The 26,949-nt window shown below is 55.7% G+C and overlaps 1 protein-coding gene and 1 long non-coding RNA gene across 2 annotated transcripts in view; one reads left to right on the plus strand and one right to left on the minus strand.

Annotated features, from left to right (window-relative positions):
• PLEKHA6 (pleckstrin homology domain containing A6) overlaps positions 1-26,949 on the plus strand; it is a 66,476-nt gene that overhangs the window by 33,499 nt on the left and 6,028 nt on the right. The window contains exons 4-24 of the mRNA XM_087827860.1: positions 1-105; positions 792-864; positions 3,028-3,128; positions 6,498-6,700; positions 8,179-8,661; positions 9,751-10,246; positions 10,724-10,810; positions 15,583-15,663; positions 16,576-16,644; positions 17,856-17,936; positions 18,225-18,374; positions 19,120-19,215; positions 20,376-20,487; positions 21,101-21,240; positions 22,168-22,317; positions 23,536-23,665; positions 23,857-23,963; positions 24,831-25,007; positions 25,918-26,085; positions 26,161-26,294; positions 26,791-26,936. Of these exons, the coding sequence (XP_087683986.1) occupies positions 1-105; positions 792-864; positions 3,028-3,128; positions 6,498-6,700; positions 8,179-8,661; positions 9,751-10,246; positions 10,724-10,810; positions 15,583-15,663; positions 16,576-16,644; positions 17,856-17,936; positions 18,225-18,374; positions 19,120-19,215; positions 20,376-20,487; positions 21,101-21,240; positions 22,168-22,317; positions 23,536-23,665; positions 23,857-23,963; positions 24,831-25,007; positions 25,918-26,085; positions 26,161-26,294; positions 26,791-26,936 (3,289 nt within the window). The remainder of the gene's footprint in view (positions 106-791; positions 865-3,027; positions 3,129-6,497; positions 6,701-8,178; positions 8,662-9,750; positions 10,247-10,723; positions 10,811-15,582; positions 15,664-16,575; positions 16,645-17,855; positions 17,937-18,224; positions 18,375-19,119; positions 19,216-20,375; positions 20,488-21,100; positions 21,241-22,167; positions 22,318-23,535; positions 23,666-23,856; positions 23,964-24,830; positions 25,008-25,917; positions 26,086-26,160; positions 26,295-26,790; positions 26,937-26,949) is intronic.
• LOC148090944 (uncharacterized) overlaps positions 19,009-26,949 on the minus strand; it is a 71,255-nt gene continuing 63,314 nt past the window's right edge. The window contains exons 2-3 of the long non-coding RNA XR_015716111.1: positions 21,833-21,930; positions 19,009-19,449 (exon numbers count right to left, since the gene is read on the minus strand). This is a non-coding gene — a long non-coding RNA (uncharacterized LOC148090944). The remainder of the gene's footprint in view (positions 19,450-21,832; positions 21,931-26,949) is intronic.

The raw sequence follows: 26,949 nt of genomic DNA on the forward strand, positions 1-26,949 counted from the left end.
GCCACCCGGACATCCCGCAAGGCCATTGCCTTTGGCAAGCGCTCACACTCCATGAAGCGGAACCCCAACGCACCTGTCACCAAGGCGGGCTGGCTCTTCAAACAGGTGAGGCCCCCTCTGCCATTCTGTCCCCCTCCCCCCCCTCATGCCCAGTGCTTCCTCCTTGTAGCACTGAAATTCCTCTGAGCTTGCCACAGTCCATTCCTGTTTGGTATGTCTTCCCATCCCTCACTTGGTATATCTCTGTGAATGAATCTTCTAATTTTATGAAAGCTCAGAGAAGTCAAGTATCTTTCTAAATCACACAGAAAAATTAGTGTCCTATTTGAGAATCCAGCTAGATCTCCTGATGGCAGATACAATGACTTTGAAATATGCTAGGTCACCCACCCTGTTAGAGCAACCTGCTGACTCATCCTCAGCTGGTGCCTCTTGCTATGGAAAGGATGGGGTCCTTTAAGTCTAGGGTCCAGTTCTCCCTAGTGGCCTTGCCACTGTCCCTGCCTGCCCTCTGCTCACTCGCTCTGGCTCGTCTCCTGCCTTGTTAACTTCCCTGGGCGGGGGGAAGGCACTGAGGCCCAGGATGACAGAACTGAAGGTCACAGGCAATAATCCAATGTCGGGTTCCTGCATCTGGGGTCTCAAGGGGGTTAGTGCTACTTGTTAGTGGCCGAGCTGCAACCAGATGCAGGATATCCTGATGGTTAGTGCAGCGCTCTCCCTAACGCATCCCGCTCCTCCCCATGCCCAGCTCACAGCCCTCCTGTCTGTCTCTCTCCACTGCTCCGCAGGCCAGCTCTGGGGTCAAGCAGTGGAATAAACGCTGGTTCGTCCTGGTGGACCGCTGCCTCTTCTACTATAAAGGTGAGCTTGTCCCCAGGCCTGTGGGGATGAGTGCCCACCACTCTGTCCCATCTGCCAGATCGCTATCGGCAGGCCACCCACTCACTGGAGCTTGTGTGCTGACCTTCTTCCTGTCCCACAAAAGGCACAGTCTGATCCGTGGAGGCAGCACATTTAGTCCACTTTGTTCACTGCTATGTCCACAGCACCCACCACAGTGAGTGGCACACAGTAGGTGCTCCATCAATGAGGAATAAATGAATATCCCCAGCTTCTGCACTCTTTGTCCACCCAACACTCACTCCCGACCCTCTCCAAAAACCAGAGGGCAAAGGTCTGATAACACTGGCGAAGTAATCTCTAGGAAGGTATTTTAAAAATATACAAATATACACAGCAACATTGGGTCAGGGAGGGCACAGAGGGAAGAGTGAGGGTGGTGACAGTGGTGGTCCCGTCCCGCTGATGCAGGGCACTGGGTGGAGGAGGAGAGACGGTTTCCTTTCCCTGCCCCTCCACACCCTGGAAAGGGCAGAGCCAGACTTCTCTGGGCCTTCCTGGAGCAACTCAGTGAATCATTAACTTTGGCAAACAAAGGTTGTACCCAGTGACCCCCCCCCACCCCCGCCCCACACTGCTATTCCTGTGCCCTCAGCTGCTGCCACCTGAACTCTGAGGAGAGAAATCAGGAAGGGGCTGCATATTCAGGGCCCAGTCACAGAGGAAACCCCAAGATCGGGGGATAAGAATCTGCCCGGGCTGGGCCTCCAGGATAGAGGGCTGCAATGGAGCCAGAGTGTGAACAAAGTTGGGGGAAAGCCAGGCTCTCTTCAGAGGAGAAACTCTCAGCCTGGCATGAGGGCAGAACTTTAAAAATCTGTGCTCTTCAAAGGGCACTGCTATGGGGGTCACTATCCACTATTGGGGTCAGATGCTCTCCGGAGATCCCCTAAATACCAACCGGGACAGTACCAGGCAGGCGCCTGTCTCCTCTAGGGGCTGGCAGCCTCTGCTTTCCTGAAGAGGCCCTGGGTCTCCAGCCCTGGTCCCTCCTGTTCCTTTGGCTTAGCCCTTCTCTGGGTACCAGGCGAGGTCTGCACTCGAAGCTGGACATTGAGCCAAGCATCTTGTGCAAGTGGTGAGTAAGAGGAAAGAGAACCAGTGGAGTTTATAAACCCTAAGAGATTTCTTCTGAACCCTATCGGGGTTTTACAGCATTTCCAGCCCAGGGAATAAAGAGCTGTTCTGGGCAAGTGGGGAGGGTCTTGCCATGGCCTCATAGTGGCCCCCATCCTATCCTGCAGAACACCCCCACCCTTTCGGGCCTCCTGCTGACAGCTGGGGGCCCGCCTAGCTAATCCGTCAGGCTCCTTTGGAGATCCAGGATGAATTATGCAACAGCCTGATTGTTAGCCTGATCCAGGGCCCAGAGGGCCAGGAGGCCATGCAGGGGCAAGCCTTCCCTGGAGACACGAGGACGGTAAAGGGAGTGTGTCTGTGCCAGGAGAAGACAAAGCAGCTGCTGGGTGCCTGCAAGGACCTTAGAAACAGTCACCCAGAGGAGCCAGAGCAAGGAAGGGGCTGCCCACTCTCCCACGCCCATCCTGTTGCCCCGCTCTGTGTGGCCGTTGGGATTGTCTCGTGCTGGACAGGCACTCTGCATAGGACAGTGGTTAGGGATGATAGCTTGGGAGTCAGACTCCTCGGGTTCAGAGACCAGTCCACCGCTTTCTACTTAAGTAACCTGGACAAATTACCTAACCTCTCTGCGTCTCAGCCTCCTTACCCATGGAATGGGGTAATAAAGCACCTAGGATTGTTGAGAGGGTTAAATCCACTCAGAACAGTGTCTGGCGTAGAGCAAACACTCCCAAACCTTAGGTCTAACTGATTTGCTTACTTGTGTAGTAGAGTGTCAGCTCCCTGAGGTGGGACTGCTTCCCTCCCATTCACCTCTGGACAGGTCTAGAGCGTGTCTGCAGAGCCACCACGTGCCCAGTTCCAGGGAGTATGCGTCTGGGTGCTGTGCAGAGCACACCCATGTGGTGGTATATGGTGGCCCTGAGCACCTGCCAGTAGATGGGCAACAAATACGTATCGCAGTTTATCATAATAGGGTTGCCGTGCCCCTCTTGCCCCCTTGCACGCGCACGCTCACCTCACCGTGCCTCTACTTCCCAACAGACGAGAAGGAGGAGAGCATCCTGGGCAGCATCCCCCTCCTGAGTTTCCGGGTGGCCGCGGTGCAGCCCTCGGACAACATCAGTCGAAAACACACCTTTAAGGTCAGTTGGCCTTCCTCTCCCCGGTCAGATGGGGGAGGGAGGCGTGTTCTTCTAGAGCACAGGGGGATGGAGAGAGGTCAAGAGCCACCTCCCGAAGGAGTCGAAGTGGTAGTGGAGGGAAAGAGTGGGCAGTGGCCCCTGGGCTCCATGCAGGCTGTCCTAAGGCTAAGGTGAGGCCGTGCCGGGACCCCCTCCTCTTTCCTTGGGGTTGGGTGGGTGGTTCTCCCTCGGGTGGGCCAGGAGAGATGTGTTTCAGTGGTACCACAGTTTTTCCTAGGGGTGGAGGGAGGAGTATATCAACTCTATTCAGATAAATATCAATAAATGTAGCCCAGTTGTTTCCTGAGCCTGTGGACCCTCTGCCCAGTGGCCTGGCTCCTGGCCACCTGGGAGACCCCTAGCAGCGAGGCAGGAGCTACAGGCTGGGGGGTGGAGGGGCTGAAATTCTTTCTGGAAAGTCTTTCTTCCCACCTTGGGCCCAGGAAACTAGATCCACAATCAAACTTACTCAGATTTTAATGTTTAGAGGAAATTAGGGGTTGAATTTCATTATAATCAAGAGAAGCAAACCTCATGTGGACAGTTGGATAGAACAAGTACGCAGGGAGATGGGCCTCTCCTGCCCGCTCAGCACGGCTCCCTCGGAAGCCCTGGGGACCCACCCATCCAAGGCTGCAGCTGGCTCATCCTAGGCAGTGTTTCGTCACATTTAAAAATGGATGACCTATTAAAAATGATTTTAAAAATCCCAGGCTCTTTTTGTATTTTATGATGAAAAGACCCTAGGTTCCTTTTCATTTTCCAAATATGATATTGCCCGTGGATTTTCTTAGCACAAAGCTCTCTCTCCCAGTGGAGAGTTGCTGTCCAAGGCCCTGCAAACCTGAAGCTGTGGTATTAGGTGATGGGACCTACAGGTTACCCCAGGTCAGGGTCTGAGCCTGAGAGACCGCCCCTTTCTGTCCTTCAGACTCCGGCCACCTGGCCTCAGAGTGGAGGTGGACAGCACACACAGGTGCTACTCTGGGAACAAGGAGGGACTTCTTTTGCACATAATTAGTTTGCAGCCTCCCTGGGTCCTGTCTGACAGAGGTGTGAACAGAATGAACAATTAATAAAACTCTGGCTCCAGGGAGCTGGGTTCTAGCTGTGAAAACAGGAACAAGCTGTTTACCCAACAACAAACAGTCCTGCTATATGCACATGCACACACTCACCCACACAGGCAGACAGCCTGCCTCACCCTCGGTTCCAGACCGGTGCACGGACACATGCGCACTCCAGCGCGGAGCTCGCCAGGCATCAGATCAACACCCGCTGACTGACATCCACCCACCCTAAACCCCAGATCTTCCCTCTGGGCCCATCAGCTGCTCTCCTCCCTCCCCATCCCCCAAGGAGTTCACTGTCTCTTTAAACCAGCTCAGAGAGCTGTACTCAGTGGCCACAAAGGGTTCCAGTTGTGGCTATTCAGAGGCCCCTCCCCAGGGAAAGGAGGCTTGTCCTGCTGTGGCCACCAAGTGAAACTCTTGGAAGGCTGATGATGAGCCTGGACTGTCCCTGCCCCACCCACTGCTGAATGCCATGACCTCTTCCAGCCCTGTGGGGCTTGGACTATGCCCCACTGGGCACCTCCCGCAATTCTCTGGTCCCCTTTCCTGGCTCCAGGCAGGTGTCCCCTCCTGGCTCCCCTGCAGTTGCCCTGTCTTCCCCAGGCCCTCTGCCTTCCCCTGTCACCAGTAGTTGTTCCCAGGCCTCTGCTCTCTCCTCGTTCCCTGTGGGCACATGGTGCCCTCCGGTTGACCACGAGCTCTTCGGAGTGCAGAGAGCACGTCTCAGCTTTCCCGGGCCTGGTGCCCAGAGCAGTGCTCTGCACTCAGAAGGCTCACAAGATGCTGAGCATTTAACTCATCTGCTGTCCACTCCCACCAGCCCCAGGGCACGCCTAGACCCGTCCCACGTCTCCTCTACCATAGCCCTGTGTTCTCCACCACGGAGGGCTTGCCTGGGCCCCTGTTCTCCACATCCCTACCTAGGTTCAAACCCCCAGACACCTCCTCACAGCTTCGTTGGCTTTTTCTCAGCACCTCCCTGCCTCTGCCAACATGCTGGGCCCCCTGCTGGAGGGTGGGGACTGACGGTATCCAGAGGAAGGAGGCCTATCTCTACCCCTGGAAAAGGAGACGTGCCCTCACTGGGTAAGGGCTCCTGTCAGGAAGGAATCCTCTGCAGGGGGAAGGGGCTGCAGTGGAACCAAGGTCCAGCCAGGAGAGCATTTGGAGGGTGTGGATTTGATATCGCTGCTTAGAGAGCCCTGGGGCTTGTCCAGAGGAGCCCTGTCTTCTCTCCTTTCAATGCCAGAGGTCCAGGATTTATCCCCCAAGGGGTCAGAGGCCAAAGTGAGGTTCCCATCTGAGACTCTGAATCACTTTGGATCTCATGTAGAGTGGGATAAACATGCTTGTCCTGGGAGACGGAAAGTCTCACCTAGGGGGTATGCTGAGATCCCACAAAAAATCGAACGCTGGAGCTGCTTTTCCTTGGAACCTAAGAATCTTGAGTTTCACCAGGCAGACCCCTCCCATTCAATAGACGCATCCATTGAGGCCAGAGCTGGCCAGGAACAGAGCTAGGGTTAGCACTGGGATTCCCTGACTTCTCTCTGCCACCAGCCCAAATTCCCTTGGTGCAAGCTCTCCACTGCCTCCTGGTGGGCCGCACTGGGCATTGCTGGCTGCTGTTGTCCAGTGGTAACACCGAGTGGAAGGGGATTGTTTGAATAGCCCCCCACTTTTATCTGCTCCTCGACATTCCTGCCACGTGGTCTCTGTCTCTCCCTCTGGTGTTCGGTTGACCTGTTCTCTGCTTCTCCTCCTGACTGCGTGAGGACCCCTCCTCCGGACAGGAGCTTTCTTCTGGGTTCCCGCCTGCCGCACCTGCTCGCGGCCGCCAACTAGGTAGCGTGCCCTGACTGTCTGCGTGTGCCCCTTGCATGCCACGAGAGAGGCCCAGCTGCCTGCACGGAGGAGGCAGTACTAGCTTCTCAGAGGCCCGGACATTGGTGTGTGCTGGGGGCATCTCTCCCAGACATTGGCTAACTGCCCTTCAAATTGGAGATAGAATTTGATGGGAAAGTGGGCATGGTAATTGTCCCTCCTGCTTGTAATCACCTCAGGTGGGGCAAGTAAGCTTACCTAAGCTGCCCAGTGGTGTCCAGAGAGCTAGCCAAGGCAGACACCTGGAGCACCCGATATGCCTGTGGGCCCCCTCCTCACCTTGCTCCTGAGCTCCATGTGGAAAAAGCTGCAGGTCATGGGCACAGCCTTCCTGACCACCCACTCTGTGGGTATGGGTGTCTTCTTCCTACAGGTGACCGTGTGCTGGGTGGACGAGACCGGGGCCGGTTCCAAGCACTGCGTCTCCCCACAGGCTGAGCACGCCGGGGTCCGCACCTACTTCTTCAGTGCTGAGAGCCCTGAGGAGCAGGAGGCCTGGATCCAGGCCATGGGGGAGGCTGCCCGAGTACAGATCCCCCCAGCCCAGAAGTCGGTGCCCCAAGCTGTGCGCCTCAAGTGAGTACCAGGGTACAGGGCCTACGTGTGGGGAGTGCTAGGGAAAAAGGAAGAGAGAGGAAGCACCCCACTCTATGCCATCACCGACCCCACTGTGCTGGGTTGCACCACTGAACAGGGTGCCTGGCTACGCGATTTCAGAGCTGCAGTCTCTTCCCCTGACCGCTCCTCCTCTTCTCTCTGAGCTGGTGGAGGTCAAGAGAGAAGCTGGGCTCCAGTGGGGCCTGGCCAAGAGCCTAAGACTAGGCTCATTTGCTCAGTTTTCCTTGATTGTGCATGTTAAGCACACGAAGGTGGACTCAGCTTGAAATCCCAACGTGGTCACTTACCCACAGTGAGACCTCAGTGTAAGTTACTTAACCTCTGTGAACCTGAGCTTCCTGCCCTCAAAGACAGCAATTATAATCCTACCTCATAGCTTGTATATAGTTTATACAATTACAGTCCTGCCTCATAGGCTGCTGTGAGGACTATACAGTGTATAAAATGCTTGGTATGTCATGAGCACCCGGTACGTGGCCGTTCCCATCACTTCCTCAGCCACAATCTGGGTGCCTGCCTCTACTGGAGGGTGTTGAGTTTGATGTTAACAGGGATCTAAAAGGAGCTGTTACAGTATAGACTCCAAGTCTATTCACATGGACTAGAAATGTAGACCAAGCAGTGTCTCGGCAAGAATGCTTGAATATGGCGAGTTTGAGAAACTATAGGGGGAACATTGTCACAAGAGTCCATCTTTGCTTCACCCAAGGGGCATGCTTCCAGTGGTTCACTCATTCATTTCATAAAAATTTACCATAAATAGAAACATGCAAGGCACGCTATCGAGTGTTAGGAAAACAAGGGAGTAAAATTCTGACAGGCTCCTGCCTTGTGGACCTCATATTTAACGAAAAGTTGGTCCTGGAAGAAGCTTGTTTCTGAGAAGGAACTAGCATGTTTCTATGCCTGTAGCGTTTGTAGCACAAGCTTCTGCCCCAGTGCCTCCGTGTTTGATCCCACAGCGAGCGGTCCTGTCCCCATCCTGCCAGGAAGCCCAGTTCGAGGAACCTTTATGGGAGGGAGGGCTGGCCTATAACAGGCCTCTGTGGCTGGGACATCAGGATGGCCAGCGCTGTGAAGTTTCAGTGTCGTGTAGACCAAGTCTGGGGCTGTGTCAGGGACAGACTCCAGAGAAGACCGAGACTTGGGTGAGCTTAGTCTAGGCCACAGCTTGAAGGCCGGGCTGACGCAGATCAGCTGACGGGAGCGGAGTGGCCCGTGGGAGACGACCTGGAGGGCAGAATGAACACGTTACGCGTAGGCAGAATCGATGGCTTTATAATTGGGAGACAGAATTGTAATTTATCAAATTCTGTCTCCATTGCTACCTTTCTGCCCACCCTTCTCCACCCCTTTCTCCCTCCCAGTTTACCACCCCCCACCCAACTCCCTGCTGGGCCGGAATCACTTACGTCATCTCCCTTGGCACCCTGCAGCCACGAGAAGCCAGACTCAGAGAACATCCCACCCAGCAAACACCACCACCAGCCACCTCACAACAGCCTCCCCAAGCCTGAGCCAGAGGCCAAGACTCGAGGGGAGGGCGATGGCCGAGGCTGCGAGAAGGCAGAGAGGAGGCCCGAGAGGCCCGAAGTCCAGAGCGAGCCGCTGGTGAAAGCTAATGGCATCCAAGCTGGAGTGGAACCAGCCTCAGAGCCAGGCAGCCCTTACCCTGAGGGCCCAAGGGTCCCTGGGGGCGGGGAGCGGCCCACCCAGCCCAACGGCTGGCAGTACAGCTCCCCCAGCCGACCAGGGAGCACGGCTTTCCCGCCTCAGGACTCAGAGAGTGGGGGACACCGGCCCAGCTTCCCCCCGCACACCAACCCTGACAAGATTGCCCAGCGCAAGAGCTCCATGAACCAGCTTCAGCAGTGGGTGAACCTGCGTCGGGGGGTGCCCCCGCCTGAAGACCTTCGGAGGTGAGGCTGGCGAGGGGCGGGGTGGCGCTGGGCTGCTGTCTCCTCTGAGGGCTGGGCTGGGGAGTAACATAAGAGGCAGCCCCTTTGGAACCCAGGCTGTGTTGTGAAACCAAGAAACCCCAGCGTCCCGCTTACCCTAATCCTTTCCTGCCCTCAAGGCTCCCTCTGCCCCTGACTCTGCTCTCTGTCTACTTCCTTCAGAGGAAGGGACAGAGCACCCAGTATCTCTCCGCGAGGGGGATGGGTGGCCCAGGAAACAGGCCGGCAGTCGTAGGGAGGGTCCTTAAAATTATTCCAATCAGGCATCCGCCCACCAGAGCTCTGACCCTCGCACAGCATCCTCTGTCCAGGTTTCTACCGACAGGAGATGCACTAATCAAGCGCCAAGCCGACTCCATTCTTGAACGGCTCTAATTGTTTGCAAGCCAATGTTTATCGGCTGTTTTTAAAAAGAGGAAAGAAACAAAATGTTGCCACTCATTGATCCTAGTTCTGCCGTCTGTACCAATGCACTCTCATCTAGTGACTGGCTTTCAACCGTTTGAAGATACTTTCTGGGCCCTGGGGTCCGGGCAGCTCGGGCAGTGGAAGGCAGCAGCCTCGGGAGGGCTGCTGGCCGCCGGGGGTCTGGCGCCGGCCGCTGCCCCCCCTCCCCGGGCGAGCGCCTCCCCTGGCACAGTCCCGGGAGAGCCGGGAGCTGCCCTTTGTTCCTCCCCGCTCTCCTCCGGGGGCCTGGTATACTCGCTTTCTTCTGTTTGCCTCTGGACAGGATCTGATAAATTGGTTCACGTGGAGATAGAGATGGCTAATAAGGCTTAAAGTTTCTCCCCTGGGATGTTTCATTTTTAAAGAGACGAACATGGAAGCTCTGACTGGTGGAATTTGGGAGCTCAGGGAGGTGGCTGAGGGAGGAGTTCTGAGGACGGGGTCTTCCCTGAGGCTGTGTGTGCTCACGAGGCCAGCCTGAGGCACCCCTCCCCTGATCAAACCCCTCACTGGGCTGGAGGACTCAGAGGTGTGGCAGGGGGAATGGGCAGATGGGGGGGACATGCCCCTCTGCCTACTTCCTTACACTGTTCCCTCTCTCAGTCCCTCTAGGTTCTACCCCATGTCCCGCAGGCCCCCTGACTACTATGGCCCCTACTCCTCCCAGTACCCTGACGATTACCAGTACTACCCACCCGGGGTGCGGCCAGACAGCATCTGCTCCATGCCTGCCTACGACCGGATCAGCGCCCCCTGGGCCCTGGAGGACAAGCGCCACTCCTTCCGCAATGGGTGTGGGTGGAAGGAGCCTGCCAGCTACGGGCGGCAGGATGGCACCGTCTGGATCCCCAGCCCCTCCAGGCAGTCCGTCTACTATGACGAGCTGGAGGCCGCCTCCAGCTCCCTGCGCCGCCTGTCCTTGCAGCCCCGGTCCCACTCTGTGCCCCGCTCGCCCAGCCAGGGCTCCTATAGCCACGCCCGAATTTACTCCCCTGTCCGTTCACCCAGTGCCCGTTTTGAGCGGCTGCCGCCTCGCAGTGAGGACATCTATGCTGACCCCGCTGCTTATGTGATGAGGCGATCCATCAGCTCTCCCAAGGTGAGCCATCCGCCTGCCCCTGCCCCACCCCCTGAAGTCCCCGAGAAGCCTGAGACCATCTGCTGAGAAGAGGCGGAGATGCAGAGGCATCTGGGACATGGGGACACTGGTCTGTGTGTGGACAGGGCAGCCAGTGCTGCCCAGGGAGCCATTGGCCCTGTGGTTCCGTCCCCAGGAGAGCTGCTCGGGGGGACTTGCTTTGCCCCTTAAGTAGGAATATCGCTTTCTGTGCCCATCGCCAGGATATGCCTTGAACCCTAATTCTGTATAAGAGGGCTGAGAGGGTGCTGTCTTTTCACATCCTGAGGACCCGAACAGATCATTGCAAAGATATTGCACTGGACAGGTGCTGTCCATTTTAGTTTGGAATGTGTTCTGGGGCAGGATACAAATATCCCTAACCTTGAACTTCAGTTGGTGGGGAAGCCTGTGTCCCAGCCGGACCCTCTCACCTCTCCAATCCCCTTTCTCTTCCAGTATGATTACCTGGGAGACAGGCGGCCAGTCCCTGCAGGACTGTACCCCTACAACTACCCACCACCCCCCACGGTTCACGATAAGATGGTACGTCCTCTCCCCCCCCACAACCCCCTCAGGGCCTCTCCTCCCAGGGAGGGCCTCTGTGCCCACTGCCTGGCCCATGTGGTTTTTAGTAGCCTCTGGATACCTCCTTCCTCCCGGCCAGGACTCTGACCCCAAAAGGCTTTGGTGCCAGTTACCCCTTCTCCTCTGTGACACAGGGCAGAGAAGCAAGGACAAGATCTGAAAGCATGTAATGTCCTGAACCCCTGGGGCTCAGGACAATCCTGCAGCACAACCCAGGGGCCTGGACAGGGGCTCAGACTGTGGGCTGAGAAGACAGTCAGGCTAGCGCCCCCAACAGGCATGGTCTTCCAGCCTCTCCCCCGAAGCGTATCTGCTCCCAGTTTGTCCTTGCCTGGAATGCCACACTGGGGAAGGAGACAGTAGGACTGGGGAGGAAAAGATTTTCCATATTGTGTTTCCTCCATTCCCCCCCCCTCTGCTGTGTCTTTTCCTAAGAATTTCTGTCTCCACCTGGAAAACTAGATGCAGATGCTCCACTTGAGGGGGAGGGGAGAGCCACTGGAACCTGCAGGCAGAATCTCCATCCCCAGAGCCTGTGGCTGTCCCCTCACCCTGCACTGCACCAAGAGGCCAGGGTGGAGGAGGCGCTGGTGGGCAGGGAGGGCTGCTCCTCTGTACCCTCTCCTCCTCCTCTGCCAGTGTCCAAATTCCAGCCTTGACACATGGTGAATGCACCCATCCCGAAACAAGAGATTTTCCCAGAAAACTCGGAAGCCTCTGCCGGAGGTGCTGACTAGACTCCTCGGTGGTGCTTCCTCACCTGGGGAGGGCCAGGCCCACCAAGGAGCCGTGGAGGGGGCCCAAATGTGTCTCCCCGCGGCTGCTCTGGGTGGTCCAGCAGGCAGCTTCCTCGCCTGCCTGCATCCTCACAGACCCTTCCCCAGAACTCCTCCAGGCCAGAGGGGCCTCCTGTCCTTGCCCAGCTAACTCTTAACTGCTTTGCTTCCTTTTTATTGTTTTCTTTTGTCCTGTTCCTGTTTGTTTGTGTTGCCGTTGGGCCTCGGGCTCCGGGTAGGATGAACTTTTAGACCTTCAGTTGCAAAGAAACCTAGAGTATTTGGATCAGCAGGTAGGCAGAGCTGGTGCCCCCTCGCCACCCCCTGCTCCCGTCCTGTCTCCCGCTCCTTCCCACCTCCTTCCCACCTCCTCAGCTTCCATCCATTTGACAACCTTTGTTGGCACAACCAGGACACAACAAAGTGGCTTATATTTTGGTTTGCGCCTTCACGCCCCTCCTCTTCAAAGCTCTTTAGGGCAGCTGGGAGTTTCTTGGGGAAAGGAGAATACAAATGACCCCATGAATAATTAATGCCACCTCGGTTTGTTCAGTGCAGATGGGACCGGCCCCAGGGGCAGGCAGAAATTTGCATCTTGGCTTGAGAGAAGAGCAGAGATGAGATGCTTGGGTCTAAACTGCTAGGATTTAGTTCAGGAGGGATCTGGGAAAGTATCCTATCATACCCCAGAGGTGGTTGTTTGCCTCCACAGTCTGTAAACTGATGACTACAGACCTGTCCTAAGATGATTTGAAAACTATATCGATTCAGTGTATTTGCCCGTGCACATGCATACACAACTTACGTTTTTCTGAGAACTCACCACGGTGGACTCAGGGAGTAGTTTCAACCCAGTTTCACAGATGAGTGTCCTGAAGGGGCACAATTGTTCCCATGGGATGGAAGAAGCCACTGGCTGGCTGCCTGGGCTCCCGGCTCCAGGGCTCTACCCATTGGCTACCTGGCCTCGTGAAGCTAAGGGGCACCCACTGGGTTTAGACAGGCTGGGGGTCAGCATGCTGGGCACTCACCTGAGCACATACTCTAATGTTCTGTGCTACAAATCATGGGGCACCAGGCCGTGCACACACTGTCCTGTGGAGGCAGCCCGGGGTGGTGGTGAAAATAATAATGACAGTAATAATAACAATGGCGGCAGCGACCATAACTGAGTGCGTCCTCTGTGCTCCATCTATCCTAAGCACTTTACAGAACCTAACTCATTCAATCTTTATAAAAAACCCTGCAAGGTAGGCACTGTGATGATCTCCTTTGTATAATTGGTAAAACTAAAGCCCAGAGGGGTTAGAGAACGTGCCGGTGGCACACAGTGCGTGGCAGAGCTCGGACTATGATCCTGGGCTTTGACCTAGTTTACAGCAAAGGAAACATTTAATATATGAAGGAGCTGGAGTCAAACCTCATCAGGATGATTTTGTGCTCTCAAAGCTGTCAAAAGAACCAGAAACTAGCAATCAGAGGCTGTAACTGTAACTGCTGGTGGTGCTAGTCGCAAGCCACGTGACCAGCATCTCACTGGGCCTCCAGGTCTTCCTGAGCTCATCCTTGCAAAAGACCTCGGGGACTGGGAAGCACTGATATCTGTCAGGGACGGCTCCCAGCCCTCAGGGACATTGCAGTTTAGTTCCAGAAAGCAGCCTGTGCTGTCCAGTCCCTGTGGGTGTCCAGTCCGTGGGTGTCTAGTCCCTGTGGGTTTCCTGTCTGGGAGACCAATCCCCAGCCAGCCTAGGAGTGCTGACCCCTGGGGGAACGGGTCTGCCATATGGGGAATGGTGAGCAGGGCTTCCCCCCTGTGGCCCATCCACAGTGCCTGGCTGTTCAGTTATTCAGTGCATGCAGCAGTGCCTTTTCCTGGGGCCTCTGTCCTCCCAGGGGGGTCCCTTAGGCGGGGAGCTTCAGAAATAACCTTTCAGAGGATCCCCTCCCAGATAAACAGATATTCCAGATATTCCTAAGAGGCAGTTTTATATGCTAAGAGTCTAGAACATAGGCACTGCACGTTAGTTCCAGCTCTGCTATTTACAAGCAGTTTGTTTTTGTTTGTTTTTACCTTGAAAATGTCTCTTAGTCTCTGGGCCTTTGTTTTCTCGATTATAAAGCAGTCATTGTAGAACCTGCCCCCTCTACGTCACAGAGTTGTTGGGAGAATCCAGTATGAGAGCATTGGTCAGGCATTGGCAACGAGTGCTGGTTGCTGCTATGATTATTTTATTGTTCTTTTTCTTCTAAAACTCAATTTCAAATATTAACTGAGCACCCTTACTCTGTATAAGACACTGGGCCAGGTGCTTTCTCGTAAAATCTAACATTTTGGAGAGTCAGAGGAGGGTATACAGGAATCTTCCTAGAGATAGGGTACACGTGGGCTGCTCCTCTCCTTTACTGCTCTAGGTCCACTGGTTGGGGAAAGAATGAGATTTGTGGGTGTCCAGGAAGAGCCCAGCCTCCCTGTCTCTCAAAGCCCAATGTGTTGGTAGATCTGCCTTGTCTTACATACACACACCATACACACATCACACACAGGACACAGCATGACACACAGACAGCAGATGTAAACATACATACATACGCACACCCCATGCACAGTAAATACTATCTCACACACACACGGGCTCCTAGAAGATAGGGATCAATGTGAGTTCAGATCCTTACAGACAATGTGGTTGATGTCCTATTGACTTATACCTATTTCGCAAAGACTCAGCCTTATATTACAATGGCTCTTTTGAAAGCCTTTTAAATCACATTTTATGCCATCAAAAAATTTTCCAATTAAAATGCTGTAGACCCTGCAATGGAGGTAGATGGGTACCCCTCAGCCATCCACAGCCCACGGAAGCAAGACGGCATTTGGACTGCCATCTAAATGGTATGAGAAAAACGTGGGCCCAATAAAGGTTGGAAAGACAAGGGCAAAAAATGTGGGGGCCTCCTGAACTATGAACCCTGGAGATCTGCCTAGGGTGGCCCTGTCCTTTCCCTTACCCACTTCTCCTCCCTAAAAAGCTTTCCCTGAACTACTCCTCCCGCTGCCTCTGCCTGCAGGTGAATCGAGTTAAAGGGACATAGCGAAGGATCCTCCCTAATAAGTTCACTTTTTGATGCCGTCCACTGGAACCAGTGGGGGAAATGATGGCATTTCTGGTTGATTTGGTTGGCTTGTGCCCCCTCCCGCCCTCCTTCCCGCCCTCCCTCCCTCCCTCACCTTTCTTTCGTTCTTTCTTTTTCATTTGGCAAATAGTCTTTCCCCTCATGTTCCGAACGATCCTTGAAACATAAGATAACGTGTTGGGAGAGCAGTGTCCGATGCCTGGTGTCCCTTTAACATGGCTTGCTTGTTTTGGCCTCATTTGCTCCCTAGCGTCATCCAAGATCGGCATGGATGCTACCAGCCCAGCTCTGGAAACCATGTTTAGCAATCCTTTCTACTCTAGAGCCAAGAGGTGGGCAGGGGTCGGGGAGAGAGACCTGTGCCTATGTGTTTGGGAAGGCCTATCCAAAGAGCAGGTCCCAGTTGTTGCTTTTCAGTTGTTTCATTTAGTTCACATTTGGGGAGACTGGCCTTTGCAACTGCCCGTGTGGTCTTTTAACTAAAGCAGTGTGCAGAATGAGAGCCGGGCCAATGTGGTTGAGACCCACGATACTCGGGCACCCTGGGGAGGTGTCACTGGGCTGGGGCTTCTTCAGAGTTGCGAACAAGGGCACAGTGGCCTCCCAGCTCCCTCCTGTGGCCTTTTCTCAAGGGCAGCTTCAGTGCTGGTTTGAGATGGAGTTCACGAAGGAAGAGTGATGGGTAAGGCCAAATAGAGGGTGCTGGAGTCCCCAAGAGGACCTGCCCCTTTCTGTTTCCTGGAAAGCAAGCGCAGGAGGGTGTGGGGACGGTATCTCTGTGTGAGTCTGAGTTTGAATCGTCCATTCCTTCCTCTGCTGCAGATGAGTGAGAGTGAGACTCTCATCAGTATGGTGAACCGCATGGTGGAGAGTTCCTCCCCCAGGGCCCAACTCTTCATGCAAGTAAGACCTCTGCCTGGCAGCATGGTCCCTGTCAGCACCATTTCAGCTGCTTGTGCATGGTCCAGTCAACTCATCTGGGACGGGGCTTGCTCCACCCAACCCACTCATCTGCCAGGCCTCATCTCCCAGGCTCAGCCTGGTCTCCCTCCTTTAATCCCACCGTGTTTCCTCCATTTCTCACATTCATGGGGAAATCTAAGGCCCATTTCCCAAACCATCAAAATGGCCAGCACCAACATCTCATGCCTGCCAGGGATCACAACTCTGCCTTTAATGTCGAGGACTTCTATTTTGGATTTGGTGTCTTCTCCACAGACATTACTAGGGTCAAGGGCATGTGGAGCCATCCAGTGCCAGAGGTGTGAAGAGTGTGCTGTGGTTACTGGATGTGTCATCAAGGGCAGGGAGCATGTCCTGTACCCAGAGACACTTCTGAACTTGTATCAATCCTGGTTTAGGCACAAGCCCTGTGACTGGTATTAAATCCGCTAGGTCAATAATTCTGAAGTGTTTCCAGTACTCATTCCATTCTCTCATGCCTTATCTCCAAAAACAGCTCAAGGTTAACTGCTGTTCTCACAGTTGTTACCAACGAGCCGTCTGGGAGCTACATACCCTTGGAGTCCCTCTCGGCAGTAGATCCCAGAGCTTAGGGCGGAGGAGATACTCAGCATGAGCTGAGCAGCACCTCTGTCTGCAGAATCAGCCTAGGACAATTGGGATGGAGCCTAGCTTGGCCGTCCCAGGCTTCCCAGCCAGGGACAGAGAATCAGCTCAGCTCAGGGCCCCAGATGGAAGCCACCAGAGGTGGTGTACCACGGTCTCTGGCAAAATTGGAATAAGGGTTTCACTTTCCCGCCTCCACATGCCCTTCTGTCCCCTGCTGCTGTAACCGGCCTCGTGTTCCTGCAGGTCCCTCCGTACCCAGAAGTGTTCCGGGACAGCCTCCACACCTACAAGTTAAACGAGCAAGATACAGATGTAAGAGCAGCTCTCCTGGTCCCTCTGTCCGCTCACCCCCTCCTGCTGTTGTCCCTGTCCTTCAGCCCCTCCACAGGGCTCCTCCTCCTCCATCCATCTCTCTGGCGGCTCTTCATGCCTGTGATTCATGTCCCCTCTCCCTGAGAAGACGACATTCTGCCCGCCCCCCTCCCTGTTCCTTTCTCCTCCCTCCAGCTCACCCCTGCCTCCCACGCTGGCTGCGTTTCCCCTCCAGCGCTAGGCCCCTTGTCTCCAGCAGTGGGGCCTGCTTATTGTAGGAACACAGACTTTGCTAGGAGGTCAGTCGTAGTCCCTGGAAAGAAGAACATGGCCATGCCCTGGCCCTCGGGGAGCTTCAGGGTAGTGGCTGACACCAGGTGACAGTAGGTGGCAGCGTATGATTCATATGCTGAACAGCCTGATAATAGGTTCTGCAGGAGTGTGAGGTAGTAAAGACCATGCCGGCTGGCGGGTCAGGGTCAAAATGGGCAGCATGTGAGCTGGCCTTGAACTAAAAGGCCCAGAGGGCAAGACCTGGTCCAGTGGAAAGGAGCCACGGGGGTGTTTGAGGAATGGCTGAGTAGAGGTGTGCACGCAGGGAAGCACACGTCTTCCCAGAAGAGAGGTTTCGCCTGACCTGCCTCCTCCCTGACACTGGCCTTGCCTGGGTAGCAGATCTGCCCAGCAGGCCTGGGAGAGGCTCCAGCCAGCCAGGACCAGACCTCCAAGGGACCCGAGCGTCAGCCATCCTGAGACCCTGGAGGGAGGAGGGGAGAACAGGTCACTTGGGACTATGGAACCAGTTTCCATTGGTCACTGGTTTTCTGAGACTGTTGTTCAAACACCCTACCTACCCCTCAAGTCCATACCCGCGTAGCAGGCCCGGAGGCCAGGCCGCATTATCTCCCCGACCCTCAGGAAGCGGGAGCCCTAGGAGGACAGGAATGTAGGAGCTTAGTGCTTGGCTTCCAGGCCTCTTCTCTCGCGCTGACTCACTTCCTCAGAGAATAGGGAGGGTGGTACTTGGGGTAAAGACCATCTTCCCGCTCCCAGGAGTTCCCAAGTCAAGGTGAGGGCTAGGGTTTCTCGGCAGGGGACCGGAGGCGGTATCCAGAGGCCAGGCCCTGCCAACCCAAGTCTCAGGTCCCCATCAAATCGTGTCCTTCACCCCCTTCTCTCTCCCTTCCCGCCCCCACTCCTCTGGACCCCAGAAGTTGCTGGGCAAATTGTGTGAGCAGAATAAGGTGGTGAGGGAGCAGGACCGGCTGGTGCAGCAGCTCCGAGCTGAGAAGGTGAGAGCCAAGTGGAGGGCCTTGAGTGGGGGCACGTGGGGGGCTGGCTTGGAGAAGGTGTGGGCTGTTATCTCCATCCTGACTAAACCAACAGAGCTTTGCCCTCCTTGAATTTCTGTCCTGCCCTTCGTCAGGCCTGCCGAAGCTCTCTTGGGGAGCCTTAGGCAGTGTGAGGACAAGCTTCACTAATCCGCCTGGTTGGACCTCTAGGGCTCAGGCCTGTGTTGCTGACAGTCCCAAAGAGGAGGGCTCAGGGCTGCTCATAGCTGTCCCCCTGCCTTTCTTCAGGAGAGCCTGGAAAGTGCCTTGATGGGGACCCACCAGGAACTGGAGATGTTCGGAAGCCAGCCCGCCTACCCAGAGAAGCTGCTCCACAAGAAGGAGTCGCTGCAGAACCAGCTCATCAACATCCGGGTGGAGCTGTCCCAGGCAACCACGGTAACTGGAGCGGGGGTCCGCACCGGCCAGAGGGCCTCCCCTCCCAGGCTCTCCTCAGAGGGCCAGAGCAGGGTGCTCCTCCAGGAGGCACCTTAATAAAGACTAACACTGCTTTGCAAAGAGACAGTGGTCAGTCAGGCTCTGCATACCATGGTCTCCATGACAGTGGCGAGCTTTCCACCAACTGTGCCTGCACCAGGATGTGTTCAAGGTGGTGTGAAATCGAGGCCTCTTATTTCCTCGGCTGCTCTAATGCCTTTGCTGCCCACCCTGTCTTCTCCCCTGGAGACCCGGACATGGGCAGCAATGCTGCAGTCCTGGTCATCTCCTGGTGGGCACAGCGCGGACCTGCCAGTGGTGACGGCCTGGGTAATAGCTGTAGGGACAGCAGCAAAAGCCCCAGGAAAGCAGGGCCCAGAGAGGAGAGCAGACCTCCAGGAGCAAACCCCTTCCCGCCGGCTCCTCTCCTTTTGCCCTCGCCTTCACTCACCCAATCTGAGCCTATCCACACATCTGGAGAGGATGCCGTTTTCTCTTTATTTTGGTTTGCAGCAGGGTGGGCTGTGGCCCCTCTTGTGAGGCTGGTGTTTGGCTGTCTTTAGAATGTCCCAGCCCTGTGCACTCTCCCCCTGGCCCTCGCGCCCTTCTCCCAGGCCTGCCAGACTTCAGGCCCTAGCCCCAGGCCCAAGGGAGGAGGAGGAGGAGCTGGGCGAGGGCTGCCTTCTCAGTAGGCCCTTCCACGCAGGCCCTGACCAACAGCACCGCTGAGTATGAGAACCTCGAGGCAGAAGTCTCTGCCCTGCATGACGACCTCTGGGAACAGCTCAATTTGGACATCCAGGTGAAGAGGGCCCTGGGAAGGTGGGGTTGGCATGTGCTCTGGGTCTTCGCTTGTCCTTTTGGCCAAAGGAGACCGAGGTGGCTTCCTTTCTTGCTTTGGAGATTCCAGACCTAAGACGACGGGTTGGCTCTGAGACAAAAGACAGGGTTCAGGACCGCTCCCAGGGGACTCGAAGCTTCAGCATGAGCAGAAGGCGGGATTCTTCTTTGTTCCATCAAACCCCAGGGGATGGAGCTGGTAGAAGCAGAGGAGCTTAAGTTAGAGGCTGGGCATCCTATGACTAAACAGGTTTAACAGGCGTAAATATAAGTACAAGATAAATATAAATCTCCTGATATCCAAAGAGTAGGCAGGAGGGAAGCAGTGCACTCGGGCGTTCTAGATAGGAAGAGGCCTCCCTTTCTGGGACCAGTCAGAAACACTCTGTCTAGAGGTGGCAGGCTGGACATGGTGACCTGGGGGCATCTTGTTCATTGCTTGCCTTTGCCTTTTCTCTGCCCAGCACACGCACATCCCGTGCCTCTTCTCTAGCCAGTGTTGCAAGCCCTCTTTCTCTGATGCAGTTAAAACCCCGGTTTCCCCAATTTTCCTCCTGTTTCCCTCCTGGTAACAAAACCTACCACCCCAGCCTTGCAGCTGGGTAGGTAGAGTGAGGTGAAGGCCTCCTGGTTCAGAGGACCCAGAGGCCACTATGGTCTGTGGACAGATTTTAGGAGGTAGGTGTGTGATCAACAGTGCCAGCTCTTGGGAAAAATAGACCCAGATTTAGATGGTGGGTGCACAACTTACTAACAGATGGTTGGGCCCGAGTCCCTTCATCTTGGAAGTGGGGATAGCTGCTGCCCTCACCTCATAGAGCTTTGCAGCCAAAATGGGTTAGTGTTCACAAAGCACCCAACGCAGTGCCTGGGATGGGTGCTAAGTGGTGGCTATCATTACAGAGCGAGTGCTGTAACTGAATACAATTCATGAGTACTGGGGCATATGTTGGGTGTGGGTTTACAGAAGATCTATTTGGATATGAAGAAAAACAGGAAACTGGAAGCTCTCAACCTTGCGTGCACAAGGCCCCAGCCTACTGCTGGTTTAAGGGATGTGGGGAAAGGGCTGGGACACTCCTCAGCAGTCACTTCCTTTGACCTGCTCTGTGGCTGTTTCAGAATGAGGTGCTGAACCGGCAAATCCAGAAGGAGATCTGGAGGATCCAGGATGTGATGGAGGGGCTCAGGAAGAATAACCCATCCCGGGGCACCGACACGGCCAAGCACAGAGGTGGGCACCTCCCCTGCCAGCCTCTGGGGCTTCACCAGAAACACTCCCATGTTCTGGCTCCATCCCACACCTGCCAACTCACACTTCTCTAGACCCTCACACTGTGCTTGGAACCGGGGCGGGGGGGGGGGGCGCTTCTCAGGGCTCCAGAATTTCCCCCTGGGCTCTGGGTTGGTGGGTGGAACTCTCTTATCCGCCCCGCCCTTAGGAGCCCAGATATACCATTCAGAGATGCTGTTAAGCCGATACCCTAGATTCCTCCCCAGGAAAGGTCAAAGAGCAGCTGGGCCTCCCCAGCCCCTAAGCCCACGGGTCCCTTGGCGGTCTGAGACGTCTACCTTAGTGTCTTCCTTCAGCCTTGGGCCCTTGGCTGGCTCTCTTTGACATCTTGGGAGTAGCAGTGTCCCTCCATCATCTTCCCCTATGCAGCGCACCTCCCCAGGGTATGACCCAGCCCATAGAGTAAGTCCCTTTGGCCAGCTCAGGCAGCCCTGAGACACTAAATCTTCCCTCCTGTGTCCTTGGATCCTCCCCTGCCCTCTCCACCTACATAGCCCACCCACAGGCCATGCCCTACCCCATCCCTCATCTGTCTCCAATTGTTTTTCCCAAGGAGGACTTGGCCCCTCGACCACCTACAGCTCCAACAGCCCTGCCAGCCCTCTCAGCTCCGCCAGCCTCACCAGCCCCCTGAGCCCCTTTTCACTTGTATCTGGCTCTCAGGGGTCCCCCACAAAGTCTGGGTCCAATGAGGTAAGCTGATAAAATGGAGTAGAAGGTAGTTGGGGGAGGGAGGGCCAGGTCCTCATTTGCCTGAAACTACACAGATTCTGGGCCCATCTCCTCCCCAGAGGCCTGCAGGCCTAGTGCTTTGGCGCTCTATCTGAAGTAGTCCCTCTCACACCCAGTGTGGCCTTCCCTCCAGGTTTCTCCTTTACCTGCTCTCTCCTTCATCTGTATCCCTAGCCTCCTTTCAGGGAAGTCTCCTCCAGAGCACCAGGGTGGGTGGCAAAGACACCAAGTACTTTATAGGAAGTTAAATCCAGGATTGTTCCAAGGGGCGAGAGGGTTGAGGGCTGGTGTGGGGAACAGCTTCCTGGTCAGTCCATCATGAAGCATTTACTGAGGCTCTACTGCGGGAGAGGGGTGGTAGGAGGCCCTCTCAGAAAGACAGCCATGCGTGCCCAAGGTCTCCACTCAGGGAGCATAGCGTGTGGTGGGGACCGAGACCGATATACAGTAAAGTAGCCTCAGGAACATGGAGCTGGGTGTCTCAATACTGAGCTATGTGGTTCAGATCGTAAGTGCTTTGACGGTCCCAAGAGAGAGTGGAACTTGAACTCACCTTGAGGCATTGGGAAGGTAGAGGAACGAGCCATCACAGGCAGAGGAGATGGTGGAAGCACAGGCCCAGGGTGGGACGGTGAGGCCATGAGGAGAGACCTTTGGAGAAAAATGGGGGAGTGACGGGGAGTGGTGCACAGGTGGGGCTCAGTGGAGAGCCTGGAAGTCCCCACAGAGTTAGTTCTGCAGCGGGGGCTCTGTCCAGACCACAGGTGGGAGTTTGGGGGTCCAGGGCCCCCAGTCTCAGCAACGTCGCCGCCTCTGCTAACACTCGTTTCTCCTGCTCACAGTGGCTGCTCTTGTTCCTCCTAATGCTCTGGCTTCTCTCTGCCTCAGGAGCCCGGCCCACCGCGGCCCCCCCTTCCCAAAGCCTACGTCCCCCTGGAGTCTCCTCCCACCGTGCCTCCACTCCCTAGCGAGAGCCACTTCTGGCCATACCCCAACTCCCCTTCCTGGCACTGCGGTGGCGAGACAGCCAGGGGTCAGGTACCCAGCACCCTTGGGTCCTGGAGGGCAGGGGTGGAGGGAATGGGACAAAAGACCAGGCAAGGGGGCAAGGCACATTGAGTCATTTCCCCATTCCAGTATTAAATTTCCCACACCTGCATCTCTGCTGGCCCTCTGTCTGTCAGACTCTGGAAAGGGGTGGTTGGGACACTCACACAGGCCAGGCCCTCTTTCCCCTTTTTGCTTTCTATGGACAATGGGGAAATGAGTCGCTGCCCTGCCCTGTGCCCAGGCTCCTGGGCGGCCCCTGGCTGTGGGTGGTACTATGACCCACTCCCTACCAGCATGACCGGACGATGGGAATCAAGGGACCCCCACACACATACTGGTGCCATTCCAGCGTCCCGCTCTTGTCCACCCCGGGCCCCATGCTCCCATGCGCTCTCTGTCTCTGCCTTGCCTGTGTCCTCTCTGAGGCTTACCAGCCCTGGGAATGCGAGGATACAGGCCCCTTTCTCCCCTGTTCTGGCCCCTTCTCTCCCCTGGCTCCCTAGCGGAGATCCAGGAGAGGTGTGCAGTTAGGCTTGGAAGAGGTTGCACGGTGAGTAGACAGAGTCCTGCGCCTAAGACTGGGAAACATATTCTCATCTCAGCAGCTGGTGTGTGCATAACGCTGAGGGTTGCCGGCACGGCGGGCAGAGCAGGCAGCGGCCCCTCTGTTTTACAGATGAGGGGAGGGGGCTGGAGTGGACGTTTCTGACCTCCGGCCTAGGCTTCTTTCTCTCTGTTCCTCATGGAAACTTAGATTCTTCAGGGGCACAGTGGGAGGGGATGGAGCAGATGGTGGCTGAGGTGCCTTCTAGTCACATGATTCTGTGAGCCACAAGCTAAGTGGCCCTTCCTGCCCCCAGAATCCTGGCCCCAGAACTCACCTGGTTCTTTTCCCCAAGTCTCAGATAGGATCCTGACAGAATCCTCAGGTCCTTCTCTGGCTCACACGAAGTCCATGCTGCTTGGTGCTTGCCCAGGGACTGGTCGGGTTGAGGGGCCTCCTGGGGCGGTGAGCCCTCACTCCCCATGAGGCCCGTGTGTTGGCCAGCCCAGTGCCTCCTTGCCCATACCATAACTGGCACACACAGTATCCCTGTCCTGTGTTTTCAAGGGTTTGCATGCCAACCAATGCTAAACAAAAATATCACTGGGAGCCTAATTCCTGGCAGTTGCTCTGGCATTAAACATCTTATCCTTTCTCCCCAGCCCAAGGCAAGCTATGAGCTAAGCAAGAAAGAGCCCCACCAGTCATCACCCCTGGACACCTCCAGAGACATCAGCCTTGTGCCTACCAGGCAAGAGGTGGAGACAGAGAAGCAGACAGCTCTCAACAAAGGTACCTCCTGTCCCGGCTTCCCCTAGAAGGAAGGTTAAGGGTCACAGAGGGGCCCCAGGAGCTGCTCACTCATACCCAAAGAGAGTGCTTACCACCCCGGCCTTTCTTTTCCATGGCGGGCAAGACTGAGCCTCCCCTGTCTCTGCCTTCCCCACTCCATGAGGCCCACCGGCTGCTCTGTCTCCCTGTAGTTGGCATTGTGCCCCCTCGGACAAAATCACCCACCGATGAAGAGGTGACCCCGTCAAGGGTGGTGAGAAGGAATGCTAACGGGCTCACCAACGGACTCCCTGGCCGGGTGAGTACACACCTGCAGGCTCTGGGAGCTCGGCTGGCCTGAGTCAGGCCAGGAGCCCAGGAGCCCAGGAGCCCAGGGGCCTCTGTGTCCACCCACCTTGAACAGTGGCAGTTCAAGAAACAGAGCTAGAGGAGGAAGGCAGGACCAGCAGGAGGGCAGCAGCCCCACCAAGAAGGTCTTCTTCAAGGAGATGTGCCAAGGGACATGGACTATGTGTACAACAAAGATAAAAAAAATTATTTAACAAAATTATCATGACGTGCCAGTGATGAAATACAGATGCAGCAAAAACTGGTGGTCAGAGTCCAGTGTGCTGGCCAAAGCAGTGTGCTAGTGTCCTGGGGCCACTAGGAAATGGACAAAATACCGCAAACTTGGTAGCTGAAAATAGCAGAGGTTTATTTTCTCACAGTTGTGGAGGCCAGAAGTCTGCAGCCAAGGTGTGGGCACGGCTGGCTCCTCCTGGAGGCTGAGGGTGAGCCCCTCCCCTCTCCAGCGTATGGTGATTGCTGGCGAGCCTCGGTGTTTGCCTTGTAGACACATCACTCCAGGCTCTGCCTCCACCTTCACATCACCAATGCATGTGTCTTCTTGTCTCCCATAAGGACACCCATTCTTGGTTTAAGGGTGACCCTGATTCAGGATGATCTTGAGATCCTTAACTTAATTACACCTGCAAAGACCTGATGTTCAAATAAGGTCACATTCCAGGTACTGGGAGTCAGGACTTGGGCATATCTTTTGGGGACCCCTATTCAATTTACTACAGGCAACTTTCCCACAGAAGGAAAATCTTAAGGGATTAGGGCAGATGAAAAAGCTGGGTGGAGGGTTTGGCACCTGTCACAGCCTCGTCTCCCACTGCAGCAGGAGCGCCCCAAGAGTGCTGTGTTCCCTGGAGAGGGCAAGGTCAAGATGAGCGTGGAGGAGCAGATCGACCGCATGCGGCGCCACCAGAGCGGCTCCATGAAGGAGAAGCGGAGGAGCCTGCAGCTCCCAGCCAGCCCCGCCCCTGAGCCCAGCCCCCGGCCAGCCTACAAAGTAGTAAGTCCTCTCAGGGTGTCTGCACAGGGCAGGACCCACAGGTGTCTGCACCTGGGAGAGCTGAGGGGGGCTCTGCCCACTGGACAGAAGAGATCCTGCACCAGGAGTTTCCTTCTGGCGTTTAAAGAAAACTAACTCACAAAAAGGAATGCCCTGATGGTTTTGGTTGAAACATTATACACAGTTCAGTTAATAGAGGATCGTACAGAATCCACCACCCAGAAGTAGCCATGAGTAACCAAACGTTCCTAGAGTCCTTTCTATGTGCTAGCCCTGGGCTGAGTATGCTGAAGGTGATCGTCGTAGGCCAGCATCGCACGGCGCAATACAGCTCACAAGTCCCTGTCGTGTTCTCTCGTTTAGTCCTTTCAGCGATGCGGGGTTAGGAATTATTACCCCAATTTTAGAAACAGACAAACAAAGTCACAAGAAATTAAGGGAGTCCTGGGCCACACAGCCATTAAGTGCAGAGCTGGGAGGAGCCCAAGGCATCGGCCTAATTTTTCTTTCTACTAAGTATCTGCAAAATATGCAAAAATTATGACTCATAAGTCCTGCCCTCAAATAGTTTACCTTCTGGTTGGTGGATCGGAGTTTCTAGAATATGAAATGATTAGAGACACTGAATGTGAGACACACTGAACCAACTGCCCAAAATATATGTCACAGGAGGTGAACAAAGGGCACAGCAGGACGGGGAGTGATGAGTATTGGTGAGAGCTGTTGGTGCTGTTTACCTCCAGGCCTTTGCACACGGGCAGGCTTTGGACAAGCAGTGTGGAAGGACAGCTGTGCAGTGGGAGCGGTGGGGTGGCGGCCAGATCGGGCGCGCTGGGCCGGGACAGTGAGCACACCATGGTCAGGGCTCCCCGGGGACACGGGTAGAAGTGGAGGTGCCCACATCCCCTAGGTGCGCCGCCACCGCAGCATCCACGAGGTGGACATCTCCAACCTGGAGGCGGCCCTGAGGGCAGAGGAGCCTGGCGGACGGGCCTACGAGACGCCGAGGGAGGAAATCGCCCGGCTTCGCAAGATGGAGCTGGAGCCCCAGCACTACGACGTGGACATCAATAAGGAGGTGAGCGGAGGCCAGGGGGCGGAGGCGGGTAGGGCACCGGGAGGGGTGGCGGCGGTGACCTTGGTCCCTCTGCAGCTCTCCACCCCAGACAAAGTCCTCATCCCTGAGCGCTACATCGACCTGGAGCCCGACACGCCCTTGAGTCCCGAGGAGCTGAAGGAGAAGCAGAAGAAAGTGGAAAGAATCAAGACGCTCATTGCCAAGTCCAGGTAACAGGTGGGGGAGCCTCCACTCCTGCCCACCCAGCACCCAGGACACCTGGGGCACTAGTGCCACTGACTCCAGCACTCCAGCAACCCGTGGCGCTGGGGACCCTGAGCCTCCCTCAGAGCGCAGCATGTGGAGGCGGTGGCTCAGGGCAGCGAGCTGCGCCCAGCCCGTGGTGGGCCCAAAGGACCTCGGAGCTCACGCACATTCTCTCATCGAGATAGCTGATGGGTCACCCTCTGGTGACTTCTCCCCTTCAAGGCAGCCTAGATGTTTCCTTGAACATTCTAATTTGTTTCAAAACACTGTGGATAAGGGTCCCAACGTGTGTTTTTCCAGGTCCCACTCACCCCTGGGGACAGCCTTGTTGGGGACCAGAGCCTACACATGCCCTTGGCCGCCCCCTACCCCCGCCAACCTCAGTCCACAGGTTCCCCCCACAAGCCAACTGGGCCATCCTGTCCCGCCCACCATGTCTGTGTGTCTGTGCCTCTTCAGTATGCAGAACGTGGTGCCTGTCGGCGAGGGGGACCTTGTGGACGTGCCCCAGGACTCAGAGAGCCAGCTGCAGGAGCAGGAGAAGCGGATTGAAATCTCCTGTGCCCTGGCGACCGAGGCCTCCCGCAGGGGCCGCATGCTGTCTGGTGAGAGGGGCTG

The sequence above is a fragment of the Miniopterus natalensis genome, chromosome 19 (assembly GCF_054644295.1).
Source record: "Miniopterus natalensis isolate mMinNat1 chromosome 19, mMinNat1.hap1, whole genome shotgun sequence".
In the NCBI taxonomy this organism is placed as follows: Eukaryota; Metazoa; Chordata; class Mammalia; order Chiroptera; family Miniopteridae; genus Miniopterus; species Miniopterus natalensis.